The sequence below is a fragment of the Triturus cristatus genome, chromosome 6 (genome assembly GCF_964204655.1).
Source record: "Triturus cristatus chromosome 6, aTriCri1.1, whole genome shotgun sequence".
Taxonomy (NCBI): Eukaryota; Metazoa; Chordata; class Amphibia; order Caudata; family Salamandridae; genus Triturus; species Triturus cristatus.
In genome coordinates this window covers 1,368,751,996-1,368,767,298 of record NC_140589.1, presented here as the reverse complement: position 1 = coordinate 1,368,767,298, position 15,303 = coordinate 1,368,751,996, and the positions used below count along the sequence as shown (strand labels likewise).

The following is a 15,303-nucleotide window of genomic DNA, read 5'->3' as shown; positions in this document are numbered from 1 at the left end:
AAGGATGCAGCCTTATCCCTAGAAATCCGTTCGCAGTGCAGGGAGTATGGGTGAGTCGGTAAAGTATTTGTGGCTAGATATAGTCTCTTCCAGATAAGGCATTACTGTAGGTAAGTAACTTGTTCATCTGATAGTGCCTTCTTACTGCAGATTCCTTACCTTTGAGTAGATACCCAATCACCACCTCCCCGGAGGTGGTTCTGCGGACCAATTTCAAATAAGGAAATCTTACAGGACGAATGGGCGAAGTGCCCATCTCTATGGACCGGACCATGCAGAGAAGCCGGTGTACAATAGGGGACTTGAACAAGGAGGGTTGTTGAGGCAGCTCAATAAGGCAGAATAAGAATACAGATAGCCCTTAAGAGTGCCCAGAGCAGAGCCCTGCTGGGCAAGAGAAAGAATGGAGATCAAGATTTCAAAAAAAGGATCAATACGTTTTTCTGCACACCATGCAACAAATGTTTTCCAACGACAGGTGTATACCATCTTGGTGAAGGGATGCGTGGCTGCCAGAACAACGTGATAGAATTTGGGAGGAAGGCCTAAAGCTGCCGTTCAATCTCCATGCAAGAAGAGGGAGAATGGACAGGTTTGGGTGGAGAATCCTTCCCTGCTGTTGTGACAGAAGACCCCCTTGAAGCGGCAGCATGATCGGAGGATCGATAGCCATGCTCAGTAGCTCAGGATATCAGACTCTCCGTGCCCAGTCTGGAGCCACAAGGATGACTTGGGTCCGGTCATTCCTGATCTTCTTGAGAACTCCGGGCAGGAGTGGCATGGGCACAAAAGCGCACAGGAGGCCTGAGCTCCACTTTAAATGAAAAGTGTCTCCGAGCAAGAGCTTCCATGGAAACTCCAGCGCGCCAAACTGCTGACATTGCACATTCTCAAGGAGGCGAACAGATCTAACCAAGGCTCTCTACTTGCTGAAAGAGACCTTGCGTTACCTCCGGTAGAAGACACCATTTGTGATCCACTAGGCATTGACGGCTGAGTTAGTCTGCAATGGCATTCAGAGAGCCTGCACGGTGTTGAACCTCCAGTGATATGCCCTGCTGCACCAGTCATGTCCAGAGGGACAGTGTCTCTTGGCAAAGGGTCCACGACCCCACCCTGCCCCATTTTTTTTTAAATACCAATTGGCGGTGGTGATGTCCCTGAATACCTGCACTAGCCTTCCCTTGATGGACAGAAGAAAGGTTTTCAATGCTACTCTGATTGCTCGGAGCTTCAGCGTGTTGATGTGGAGTCTGGATTTTGCCAGAGACCAGAGATCTCTGATCTCCACCTATCCCAGATGCCCACCCCATCCCAGGAGTGACGCATCATTCACAACTGTCAGATCTGGTTGGGAAAGGGAAAGGGGTCTGCCTCTAGCCCAATAGCGGTAGAGGCTGAAACATTTGTATCGTAGCTTGGATATCCTGGACTCGCCGCTCAGGAGAATAAGCCCGAAACTGCACTGTGTCCAGAAGAGCTCTGATGAAAGGGAGCATCTGAGAGGGAATCAGGTGTGACTTCAACATGTTGATAATGAACTCCAGCCAGTGCAGGATGTTCTCCGTAGTCTGGAGGTGGGAGACGACAGCCTGGGACGAGCCTGCCTTCAACGTACAGTCATTGAGATAGGGTCAGATTAGCATCCTTGATCTTCGCAGATGAGCTGCAACCACCGCTATCACATTGGTGAACACCTGAGGGGCACTGGTAAGGCCAAGAGTGAGCATAGTGAACTGAAAATGCTGTGGCCTAGCATAAACCGCAGATAGCCTTAGTGGGCAGGCAGGACAGAAATGTGGAAGTAGGCATCCTGCAAGTCCAATGCTACCATTCAGTCTCCTGGATCCAGGGCAGACAAGACATAAGCCTACGTGAGCATTTTGAATTTCTCCTTTTTTGAGGAAGAAATTGAGGGCTCGGAGATCTAGAATAGGACGAAGGCCTTTGTCCTTTTTGGGGACCAGAAAGTGGCGGGAATAACAACCACAGCCTACTTCGGGTACCTGAACCTTCTCTATGGCTCCCTTGGCCAAGACATCCGCGACTTCCTCCTAGAGAAGGGACAGACAGATCAAATCCTTCCACTACTTCCTTTAAAAAAACTGGTCAAAAGACTACTAATGAACGAACGTTAATCGCACTGATCATTTCTTTATTTATTTATTTAATGAGTTTTATAGCGCTGGCTAGACCCGTAGGTATCAGAGCGCTTTACATTTGGTTACACAATGTTACAGAAAATGATAACAATTACACATTACGTCAAAAAATAAGCAACACATTGAAAGAGGGAAGAAAGGAGAGAGAAGTAGGGAGGCGGAATAGTGAGGGGGGAAGATGAGGGAAAAGACAGCAGGAGAGACAAAGGGAAACCTGACCAAAGACCGACTGGATAGGTGAAGACCGAAGAAGGAGTCCACAGCCTGTCTCCCCTTTAGCTAAGCTAGGTAGCTCCATCGGGCATTAGTCAAATATCTAGGTCTCAAACTGACGAGGGAGAGTTCACAAAAGAAAGTCCAGTGGATAAACAAGGTGGGAACTGTGAGCAAGGACGGTGAGGGCAGCGGTCAGTAGCTGGAAAGAAGAGAAGAGAAGAGTAGAGCGGTGCGGGGTAGGGTGAAGGGGGAGGAGGGAGATAAGGTCAAGGAGAGACGCAGGAGAGTTTGCCCAAGGACCGGCTGGGTAGGTGATGGCCAAGGAGGGTATCCATAGCCCATCTCCCCTTTAGCTCGCGAGGTAGCTCTTCCGGGCTTCAGTCAAAATGGCTGGGTCTCAGCTGTCGATGGTGAGTCCACAGAGTCAATGACTGAGGCGACCATCTTGAGGTCAGGCAGGGGGGGAGGAGTCCTTGATGTAAGAATTCAGAGGATCCCCACAATTTTATATACTCCAGATGAAAGGGGGTGCAGACCTTCTTCCCGAGCACAGACGTCATTATTCTAAACTCCAAAGAATACTTGGGTACACTCAGCCCAGCACCACTCCCATCACTGCCTGGTTACTGAACATATTGCATCCCCAATGTGCCTTTTTTACTGGCTAAGTTGTGAGTGTTTTGCACTATTCATCAAAGTGCTCTCAAACAGGACAATTTCTGGACTACTTAATCTTGCAAAAAAAGTACCTTGCTTCAAATCCCATATCCAGGAGTCTGTCCGCCTCATCCAACACAAGGACATAGAGGGTTTTTACTCGGCTTGCTAGATATATTCATTCAGACTTCCTTCTGAACATATCCACCAAACGACCAGGCGTGGCCACTATGATGTGTCCGCCGTGCTCTTTCAGCTTCTCAACATCCTCCGCTGGATTGCTGCCGCCAATCAAAAGGGTCTGGCTAAAACAAGACAGTGCTAAACTGGGGGAAAGGTTTCATGAAGTGGGCCAGCACCTCGTAAATTTGAATTGCCAGCTCTCTAGTTGGTGTAATAATAATGGCTCCCACCTGCATTTTCTTTAACTTTTCTTCCCGTCGGAGTAAAATTTCCAAAATGGAATTCACAAAAGCTAACGTTTTACCGCTGCCTGTAACTGCTTCTGCAGCAATGTCTTTATTGCTCATAAACAAAGGGATAGTCGCAGACTGGACTGGAGTCATATGTGTGAAACCCAGATCCGCTAGGGTCTGCAGCACCTCCTGGTGTAGTTTCACAGGCAGGCTCTGCCAGCTGCCTTCAGTCACAGACACCATCCCCACTTCGTGTAGTTCTTCTATACCTGTGCTGCACGCGAGCGCCACTTCCGGCTCCTCCAATCATGTTTCATGCGTTTTGTTAATAACCAAATGCTGGACGTATTCTCACTGATGTTCTATATGTTTTTAGCTTCTTTTTGGCCCGGTCCTCGATAGCTCCTTTAACTGCATCATTTGTTGATTTTTGCTTGATCCCCTTTTGTTAATATTCCTTGATGCTCATTGCACATGTTGGTTCTTTCTATTGTATGATGTTTTACTCTGAGCGCTCTATGGCGCCTCTGATACACCCTACTCCTTACTGTTGAATGTTTTCCCACAGGTTGTACTTTCACTTACCTCCTTTATGTTTTGTATAATGGCTGAATACAACTCTGTACAGCGCTCTGATACCCCTTTGGGTCTTGTTCGCGCTCTATAAAACTTTTCAAATAAATAAAAATAGAAACAGGTCATCCAGTCATGAGATGGTGGGATGGAGGGAGGGGTAGTCTTGAAGGGGAGGAAGAAGCTCCTTCAGAACATCGGCAAAACTCACTTGTCCGATGTTATGGGCTGCTAGTGGGGCAGGTGATGATGAATCCTGACGCCAACTGGATGTCCATGGTTGTAATGGGGCAGATTAGGAAGGTTTGGAGCCTGCAGCTGCCGGTGCGATGGTGGACACTCCGCTGGCTAGCTGGTCCACGAGGTCTGTGGTTACTGCGCCCTCGTCCACGCAGAGGCTGGAGAGTATATGCGGCTTGGTGGCTGGAAGTGGAAGCCCCTTCTATAGCCACAAAAGGAGCAAAAGGCAGATTGGGGGTGATGTGGAGTAGAAGAGAGGCCCAAGGACTTGGCCGTAGCCCGAGAGTCCTTAAAGCACTCAAACGCCGAATATGCCTCATCTCCGAAGACATGGGTGCCATCTAAGCCCGTGTCTATCCTCAACCAGGCACGGCACTTAAGTGCCATCATCGATGAAATCACTCTGCCCAGTGAGCCGGTTGTGTTGAGTCCACATCGTATTGTGAACTTTGCTGCATCTCTCCTATCGGCAACAGCCTGAGAGAGCAGGGCCCGGGCCTCCTCCGGGACCAGTAGCAGCTCCTGCTCAACCGTGTTCCACAGATTGTGGGAGTAACGGCCCAATAAGCATGCTGTGTTCACAGACCACAATGCTAGGCTGGTGGAAAAAAAACATTTTGTTTCCCGAGGAGTCCAGCCTTTTGGTTTGCCTGTCCAGGGGCGTGGCAGGGAATGCACCTTGGAACGTTGAAGTTTAGAGCACCAAGCTCTCCAGGGTAGGGTGTTGGGTGAAGAAGTTTAGGTTCCCTAGGGTGGGGCAGTGGTGACAGGCGAGCGCCCAATTCAAATAAGCCCCTGTGTTGGGTTTGGACCAAGTCCCCCAAAGGACATCAGTATTGGCATCACTGAATGGTAGTAGGGGTTCAAACAAGGAAACTCCCAGTTGTAATACCACTGTCAAGATGTTAGTCTTAACTGCCACCGAGGGCAATTAATGGTCAAGGACCTCAGTTGCCCTCCCCACCACCATTGTATACAAGGCTCCCTCCTCCGTAACCACGGTAGGTGGAGAAAGCATACCACTATCTGGAGAAGTATCCAGTCCACTGGTGTCACCTAGTCCATATTTGGGTCTTCTTCATAGGGCTAGTATTCGGTAGGGTCCAGCGACCCCTCCCATTCTTCCCCAAGGCCTAGCCCAAGGGAATAGGACTTAGGCTCTCATCTAGGGGGCAAGGCTCCTGTCTGCGTCGGAGTGGGCATCGGGCCAAACCCATCCGGCTCTGAATTGGCGTTGGATATCACAATGAGGATGGTGCCGCCGGTGAGCACCGGAAATTTCGGCATCAGGGCACACCCCGGGGAAGGTCGAGATGGTATGACGGGCGCCAGTCCGTATCCAAAAATGGATCCCTGGGGGCCCACTGGAGCCGGAGCTGCAGGCACGGTACCAGATGGGGCCCTCTCCAACCCTGCAGGCCTAAAGGCGCGCTGGAAGGGTCAGGCACCTAAAGATGAGGCGCATGGCCTCAAAGAATTCTTTTAGTTGGGCGGGAGTCACTCCAGCTCACGGAAAATCGGGGATGTGCGGAGTTGGCCCAGAATTTAGCTCCAAGGAACCAGGCCTTGAAAGCAGACACTACCTTGTTGCGTCGGCCAACGGATGCAGTGAAGTCGAAGACTCATTCAACTTCTTCCCTTTTTTTTTCTTGTGCCTCGACTTACCCAAGTGTCCCAAGGACTTTGAGTGGGACGATGACAACTTCGGGCTCTGCAACCGGTCCCGGGACCTTCCACTTTACCAGGACCTCGATTTGTACAGAGTTGCATGCAACGCCATCATGAGCTTTAGGGACTGCTTCCTCAAAGCTTTCAGATTCATGGCACCGTAATTGGAGCATGACTTTGGGTTGTGGTCACACTCTAAACACCACAGGCAAACAAGCTGCGAGTCTGTCATCGACATCAGCTGATGATAGGCTCTGCAGGGCCTGAATCTAATCTTTCAAGATGACATTCTCCAAACACACCAGGAGGATAACCTCAAAAACTGACTTAAACACCTATGTGCTTGCAGGCAGTGCTACAACTGATGAATAAATACGATCTGTATTGCTTCCTGAGAACAACTATCCAGAAAGCTATTACTAGATTTGGTCAGTAACAGCACATAGCACTTGCATCTAACTACTGACAGCACATATCACATGCATTGGACTGCTGACAGCACATATCACATGCATTGGACTGCTGACAGCACATAGTACTTGCATCGAACTACGGACAGCACATAGTACTCGCATCGAACTACTGACTGCACATAGTACTCGCATCTAACTCTACTGACAGCACATAGTACTCCATAAAACTACCGACAGCACATGGTACACGCATCTGACTGACAGCACATAGTACTTGCACCTAACTACTGACACCACATAGTACTCGCATCTAGCTACTGACAGCACATAGTACTTGCATCTAACTACTGACAGCACATAGTACTTGCATCTAACTACTGACAGCACATAGTACTCGCATATAACTACCGACAGCACATAGTACACGCATCTGACTACCGACAGCACATAGTACTTTCATCTAACTACTGATACCACGTAGTACTCGCGTCGGACTACTGACACCACGTAGTACTCGCATCGGGCTACTGACAGCACATAGTACTTGCATCTAACTACTGACAGCACATAGTACTTGCATCTAACTACTGACAGCACATAGTACTCGCATATAACTACCGACAGCACATAGTACACGCATCTGACTACCGACAGCACATAGTACTTTCATCTAACTACTGACACCACGTAGTACTCGCGTCGGACTACTGACACCACGTAGTACTCGCATCGGACTACTGACAGCACATAGTACTTGCATCTAACTACTGACGCCACGTAGTACTCGTATCTGACTGCTGATAGCACATAGTATACGCATCTAACTACTGACAGCACATAGTACTCGCATATAACTACCGACAGCACATAGTACATGCATCTGACTGCTGACAGCACATAGTACACGCATCTGACTGCTGAAAGCATGTAGTACTCACATCTAACTACTGACACCACATTGTACTCGCATCTAACTACTGACACCACGTAGTACTCGCATCTAACTACTGACACCACGTAGTACTCGCATCTAACTACTGACACCACGTAGTACTCGCATCTAACTACTGACAGCACATAGTATTTGCATCTACCTACTGACAGCACATAGTACTCGCATATAACTACCGACAGCACATAGTACACGCATCTGACTGCTGACAGCACATAGTATATGCATCTGACTACTGACCGCATATAGTAAACGCATCTGACTACCGACAGCACATAGTACTCACATCTAACTACTGACTGCACATAGTACACACATCTAACTACTGACAGCACATAGTACACGCATCTAACCAATGACTGCATACAGTACACGCATCTATCTACTGACAGCACATAGTACTCACATACTTGGCCTTCGATCCTTTAGAGAGCTTTAATCTGTTTATCACTGAAGGATCCACGTATTCTCCTAATAGATTCCCAAGGGGCAAACTCTATACAGCGCGAATACCCATTCTGAGCTTTATTCAGAACCTCATAAAACACTAAAACTTAATGGTCGTTTGGTAAAAGGGTAAACCAACACAACCACTGAACTCGAAAACAGTTTTTCTCAAGAAAATTGTATTTTTTCCTGGATGCAGGCTACTGTTTAAAATATATAAAATTGCCAACAAATCTAGAGAATAAATCACTGTGCCAAACGTAATGAATTGTTATAAGCAGGAAAGAGAGATTCAGGCACTCTTGAAGAAAAATAACGTGATGACTTCAGAAACTGCAAAATTAGCAGCAAAACAAACAAGGTCTTTTATATTCTTAAACTCTGAAATCCACTCACCTTTGTTTTGAACTTCAGGGTGATTAGATGCTCTCGGCCGGCAGCATCCTCAGCTTTTAGTTTTATGGAACTGAACTCGGTGTCTACAAAAACCAGTCTGTGGGGGAAACAAACATATCGTTCATCGCATTAGAGGGAATTACAATGTGAAACATGTGCCAGGCTCCTATTAATCTGGTGGAAATATTAATCAGTGGCGGCCCAGAATGCCAGCCTTTTCTAGTGCCGCAGATTTACTGTTGTTGATACACCAGTCTGCTGCTTAATGCAGCCATATATCTCCGGGTTATTTACAATGTGTGTCAAGGCTCATGCTGTGGTCAGTGAGCACTAGGTTTCGGTTTTCCATCACTGCAACCTTTGGCACGCACAGCAGGTTCCTGTCAGCCTCTACTTATGCATACATTAAACTTCCTGTCAAACTCCTCGAGCCATTTGCGCAGATGCATGCGGTCAAAGACCACCACTGTTGGTTTAATCTTCAATAAACTTTTCTGCCGTCGTGGATTTTTTGTCGGCACAAAATGCAAAGGAACTTGCTTACTTTTACTTTAAAGCGTTTTGGAAAACTCCACACTTTGAAATTTTAACACCAGGATGATTTACAATCTGAATATTTGGGATATTCATGTGGTCAACCTTTTAACGTCATCTACATTGGAAATCTCTTTAAATTATTCTCAGAACACATTGTCCGTGCTCAGCTTGGCTTCACTGCACATCAGGTTACACAATACTCACTGCACAACTGAAGGCATAAAGTACAAAGAAGTGCAACTGGCACTGCAAACAGATACTATGGCCAGTAGTAGGGCACTGCTATCCCATAAATAAGCCAGCTACTAGGATACTGTGAGAGCACAGCAGTTCATTTCTTCCCCGACCGGTCTAAAATGGAGAATTGCCAGTGGGGAGGGGCGCAAGAAGGGTAAGTAGCAACTTTTGGCGTTATTGACCATCTACACGGTTAGAAATGCTAAATTCACGTGAATTTGACAAAACGGTCTCCACTTTCCTTCCTCACTCCAGCTATTACTTGGGCTTTCTTTACTCATAAGCTGAAGCTGATCTTTTAGTACTTAGTAGTCGCCCTTAAGTTTAATATAACCCCCTTCAGTTCTTTTTCTAGCAATGGAAGTAAAGCACTGTGCCAGGCAGGAAGAGGAGCACTCTCAGGGCCAGATGTACGACGCTTCTTAGCATGCGCAAACGGGTCTTAGACCCGTTTGCGCATGCTAAAAACCATGGGCCCATGTACAAACCGTATTTTGCGATTCGCAAGTAAATTGCGACTCGCAAAATACTGTTTTGCGACTCGCTAATAGGAAGGGGCGTTCCCTTCCTAATAGCAACCGCAAAGCTATGTACCAATGTTTTGCAACCGCAATTGAGGTCACAAAACACTCGCAAATTACCATCTACTTCAAGTAGGATGTAATGCATTCGCAAATGGGAAGGGGTCCCCAGGGGACACCCTTCCCCTTTGCAAATGCATGCAAAAATATTTTTAAGGGCAGGCAGTGGTCCCAGGGACCACTGTCAGCCCTTAAAAAAATGAAACGAAAAAGTTTCATTTTTTTTCTTTTTAAATGTATCCCGTTTTCCTTTAAGGAAAACGGGCTGCATTAAAAAAAAAAGCAGCTTTATTTAAAAGCAGTCCCAGACATGGTGGTCTGCTGAGCCCAGCAGGCCACCATCCCTGGTTGGGCCTGTCATTCCCAATGGGCTCACAAATTGCGAGAGGCTCATTAATATTCATGAGCCTCGCAATTTGCGACCCCCATTGGGAATCGCAGTGTTAAACACACTGTTGTTAATGCCAAATAGCGAATTGCAAATTGCGAGTCGCAAATGCGACGCAATTTGTGATGCGCTATTTGGCAGGTCGTACATCTAGCCCCAAAGGCTTAATTTGAGCCGGTGGTTTCAGGTGGGGCCCACTGGAACTGGTAGTTATTTCTCCTCATCGAACTTTGACCCAGATCAACAGAGGGAAGAACACCCAAGGAGGACAGATGGAGGAAAAGAAAGTGTTACAAGGGGGGAAAGCAGGAACTTGCAATAGTGGGATAAAGGGGCAGGAAATGCCTGATGGTGTGAGGGGGAATCAAGATGACGCAGCCTTGGTATTCGCATGCCGAAATTCAATAATGCTGGCTGTGGGCTTCTGAGAGAACCTTTGGGCTTCGGGACTTATTCTTCTACAAGTTAAGCACTGCGTACTTGGTTGCAATGGACAGAAAACACATGTGCTTTAATGGGCGAGTGGTGTCATGAGAGCTCAAGCTGGCAAATAAATGGAAGGAGGTGAGCAACAGATCACGGACAAAAAAAAAAAAAAGGTTCTCTCAGCAAACAGGCTGGTACCGAGGGCTAGAAGGCGAGGGACAGTGGGAAACTCTGAATGTGTAGAAAGACAATAGCGGGGGTGGAGTACCTGCTTAGAAGCAGGACCGCTCAACCTTATGTCCTACTGCTGTAGAACAGTTATGGATTACTTGCACCTTCATCTTCAGTTTATGTCCAGAAAGCGTGGGAAGGTAAATAACATGCAAAGTAGCATGTAGCAGTGGCTAAAGAGGCTCAATATTGCCCTGCCCTTTCCTTCATTTAGGTGGAGTGCAGAATGTATGAGTATATAAACAATCGCTCGGCAATTACAGATACTAAACTCTGTTAACGGGCAACTTCTCTGTCCGGGCTACTTCTCCACGATTAGCAGTCTGATTTTAGGTCCGGCTATAGTAACGAGACTGCACTTATGGAGGTGGCAGAGACTATCCGCGAATGAGTGGACGTAGGCGATGCAGCAATGTTAGTGCTCCTCGACCTGTCCGCGGCATTCGATATGGTCTCTCATGCCATATTGACTGAGAGACTGTATAGTCTTGGGATTCAGGGCACCCCTTCGGTCTGGATTAGATCTTTTCTAAGTGGTCCTACCCAACAGGTCTACCTTTAACCTTTTGTCTCGGAGATGAAACCACTTAGTTGTGGTGTACCTCAGGGCTCTGCCCTGAGCCCACTGTTTTTTAATGTCTACTTATCGCAGCTGGCCATGGTGGAAGAATCCTGTGGGGTCAGAGTGATCTCATACGCTGATGACACACAACTAGTGTTTTCATTTAGAGATCACTCTGACGCCAGTTTTTCGAACTTCAGACAATGCCTTAGCAACATCTCTTCCTGGATGTCACTTAACACTCTCAGGCTCAACTCGGATAAAACTGAGGTTTTGTTTTTTTAATAAAAAAATCCCCCTCTACCCCTACTTCTGTAGCCACCTGAGTTGAAACCCCCCACCCCAGTGCCGGTGGTATCTGCTAGGAATCTTGGATTCCTATTTGATAATGAATTGTCTTGCAAGTCTCAAATAAATAAGGTCACATCTGTATGTTTTGGTAAACTTCGCATGATCCGTAAAATTCTCCCTTTTCTTCCTTTGGACGCTCGCCGGACCATTATTCACGCCCTTATAACATCACACCTGGATTATGCAACAGCCTGTATGTCGGAGCGCCAGCCTATCTGGTCAAACGTCTGCAGATTGTGCAGAATGCGGCGGCAAGAATGATCTGTAACATCCCATATCGTCACTCAATCTCTCCTCACTTAAAGTTACACTGGCTGCCCGTGACTAGTCGCATTCAGTTTAAATATCTGGTCCTGGTATTTAGAGCAATGCAGGGTCAGGGGCCGGCCTATCTCAGAGCTAGACTCAAGCATGCTCAGTCCAACCGATCTCTCAGATCAAATCATCTTTGCCTCTTATGTACTCCCAGATTTTGTCGTTCTAGAATGGGGGCAGAGCGTTCACAGTTATCACTGCTCGATCCTGGAACAACTTGCCACTGTCCCTCCTTATGACAGAATCGGAATGCTTATTTCGACGCAATTTAAAAACCTGGCTGTTTTCCAACCCTTAGTCCCTCAGAGACACTTAAAACTGCTTACCGTTCGCAGCGCCGGGAAACCCCCGTCAGGGGTAGCTGCGCACGATATAAGTTTCTAAATAAATAATAATACAGCATAACTTGGAACATGGCTAGGTCAGCCAATATGGTGAGTGCAACCTGAAAGAGGTCACGACTAGTGCCTCGCATCCTGTCTCGAACTCGCCTGGTTCGCATCCATATGTGCAGGGCAACCTACAAGTGAGAAGACATTTTACAGATGACGGTTTCATGGTAAGGATGTGGTCCTGGAGACAAGAACAAGGACTTCAACAGCAAACCATGCTGTATTTGCTGAAACACCGGGCTGTTGGGGAAGGATAGGGGGAGAGGGTGGAGGGTAGCTGAGGTACAGCGGTTGCCTGCTGTGCTGATGATCAACATGATGTGAGGACCTGGAGGCCTGAGAGAGGGACGAGGAAGATATGGCTCAAATCAAAATGGTGGCCGCATGATAACATAGGAGGGGAAGAGAAGTAAGGATGCAGGGCTGTGCAGTCGGAGGCTGCAAAGCAGCTCAGAAGCACCTAAGAGATTATTTAAAGAGTGTCCTGCTGAAACTAGGCTGCGGGTGAATGGGAAGTGGCGAGGGAAACTGGCACTTCCCCACATTGGTTACCGGTTGCCAGAAGATCCACATTCAAGCTGCTTTGTATCACCCACAAAGCAGTACATGGAACAGGACATCTTTACATCAGGAATAAGTCACCAAATAATTTCAACAAAGGAACCTCCGCTCCAGATTGGCACTTCGCCTCAAAATCCCACAATACAAGAAAAAAAATCGAGGTGGCGCTTCTTTCTATGTTCCAGCAGCCAAACTATGGAATTCATTACCCCCAAACATAAGACCCACAGATAACTATCTTATCTTCAGAAGACTACTCAAGAGTTGGCTCTTGAGTAGTTACCAAATTCAAATGTACAGCATATCCCTGTGTATATAAACATTTAATTTGATTATATGTATGTATCTAGATATGTGCATTTCTTGATATAAATATGCATAATATGTACTTCTGTATCTATATATTTATTACTTTATTCCTACTGTAGAAAGTAAAAAAACTTTGACTCTCTCCATTGCACCACTCTAAATTTCACCCTATACCTCTCTCAATATATCCTCTATCTACACTCTGATTCATCTCAAACCTCATTCTACTACTATGATCTCCAAAATAACCCTTTCTAGTCTCTTCCCTCTTCCATCCCTCCTTGGAGCACTTCAAACCTCATTTTAATACTATAATCTCCCAAACAACTTTTATAAATTCTTCCCTCACCTATCCCTCATTTAACTCAACCCAAAACTCATTTTATTACGATTATTTCCATAATCCATTTCTAGAGATTCTACCCTCCTCCGTCTCTCCTTATACTCATCCCAGACCTCATCTTACTACTATGATCTCCCAATAAACACTTTCTAGACTCATCCCTCTTCTACCCCTCCCATTGTCCTTTTCAATCCAACTAACAGACTCGTATGTCCACCCCTCACATTAGCTCAAATTTCACTATACTATTCCACCACTAATCCTTTTTGGGTTCCAGAGTAGCAGGCTACTCGCCGAAAAGCGCTTCGCCGCCTTGTCCGGGGTAGTAAGCGCTATATAAATACAATACTACCAGAAGTTTGATAGAGGTCCTGGTTATGGTTGGGCAATGCAACCACCTCACGGCCAGCTGCTTGTCTCTCCTTCTGGATCCCCGCCATTGGAGGCAGACAAAAAATTCCGACAAGAGGTCTCGGTCAGCTTCTCACACAGAAACACTACACCTGAAGCAATGGGAGAGACCCTTAGATCAAGTGTTTGACACAGCCTGGTGAGCCAGTGGGGTGGGGGGGGAGATGAGGGGGGTCGTCACAGACTTGGAGCATCCAGCTAAGTGGATAAATATGGAAAAACCTAAGATCACAAAGATCCACCCACAAGGCACAACGGGGTATAGAATGCACCAAGTCAACAGGACATGATCCACAGGGCATGCAGCAAAGGAACTCATATAGGGACAACAGAGCCCCAGACAGCCTTGACAAAATACAGGAGGCAGGTGTATTCCACCAGTTTTTCACACAATGTCGATGGAGGGCTGATCAGGGTGAAGTCATGGGTGACCTTTGAGGCAGGAAGAGTGTTGCTTGATAAGGAAGGCAGTTATGCTTTGGAGAAAGATAAATTAATGGCATCCTAGTAGTGCTGGGCAGCATTTACTCTCCCAGTATTGAACAACCAGCCTACTATGCCGCTTTGAGAAAGCAACTAGCAAGGTGGACACACCTCGCACTCTTGATAGGCGATTTTAATAGTGTCATAAATGCAGACTGTGATTGCTCACGCTCACAGCTACCACATTCAGCAGAATGTAAGACTCCAAAGGCGCTACAGGAATGGCTGGCATGCTGGTCACTAGATTCTTGGCAATTTAGGAACGCTAAGGTAATAGAGTGTTGCTTTTATTAACCTATGCATTTTTTGCATGGGAGCTAGGACTGAGTAGTACGCACTAGATCACTACAGACATCAGTGTATCACACCGGATATCTGATCAAGACTGTCTTGGATCATAACCCACTGCTACCGAGAACTTTGAGACTAATACAAAAGACACAATCTATTACTGTAGCCTCTCAAACTATGCCACCAGATCCCAACACAAAATTTTATAAATGGCTTTTAAAAGTATTATTCAGTATACAGATATCAATGCATCAACTAGAAAATAGGTTTGCAAATTTAACAACCCAATAGTGAATGTTGATTATCTGCTCAATCACTGTACAGTCTTCAACCATGAGAATGCTGATATCACAAGGTAGGTATACATTTGATTGAATAGCATCAGGGCAGAGACATTCAGCAGATCTACATCATACATTGGCTCCCATGTCAATAGCCAAATGGGGAAACTGAAATAGGGAGATCATTAATCTCTTCTTTTAAAGAGTCATCAGCTATATGAAGATAATCTGGTTTGGTAAGGAAATGGTAGTTAAACTGGTACCAGTAAAATCTCTTCTATTTTATTAGAGAAATAACTACTAGGTAAAATTCTATCTTTAGATTCAGCTAGTTTTTTTTAGGCTGGGTTACTGATTAGAGAAACTAAACAGTCCTTAAGCAATGTTGAATTCTATTAAAATAATAGAAGCCATTGCAAACCTACTAAGATAATGACCGTCAAAGAATAAAAATCATATTTAAA

At 46.2% G+C, this 15,303-nt stretch overlaps 1 protein-coding gene across 1 annotated transcript in view; it reads right to left on the bottom strand.

Moving 5' to 3' along the window:
• Positions 1-15,303, bottom strand: part of FANCL (FA complementation group L) — a 433,780-nt gene that overhangs the window by 296,552 nt on the left and 121,925 nt on the right. The window contains exon 6 of the mRNA XM_085612370.1: positions 8,141-8,237. Within this exon, the coding sequence (XP_085468496.1) occupies positions 8,141-8,237 (97 nt within the window). The remainder of the gene's footprint in view (positions 1-8,140; positions 8,238-15,303) is intronic.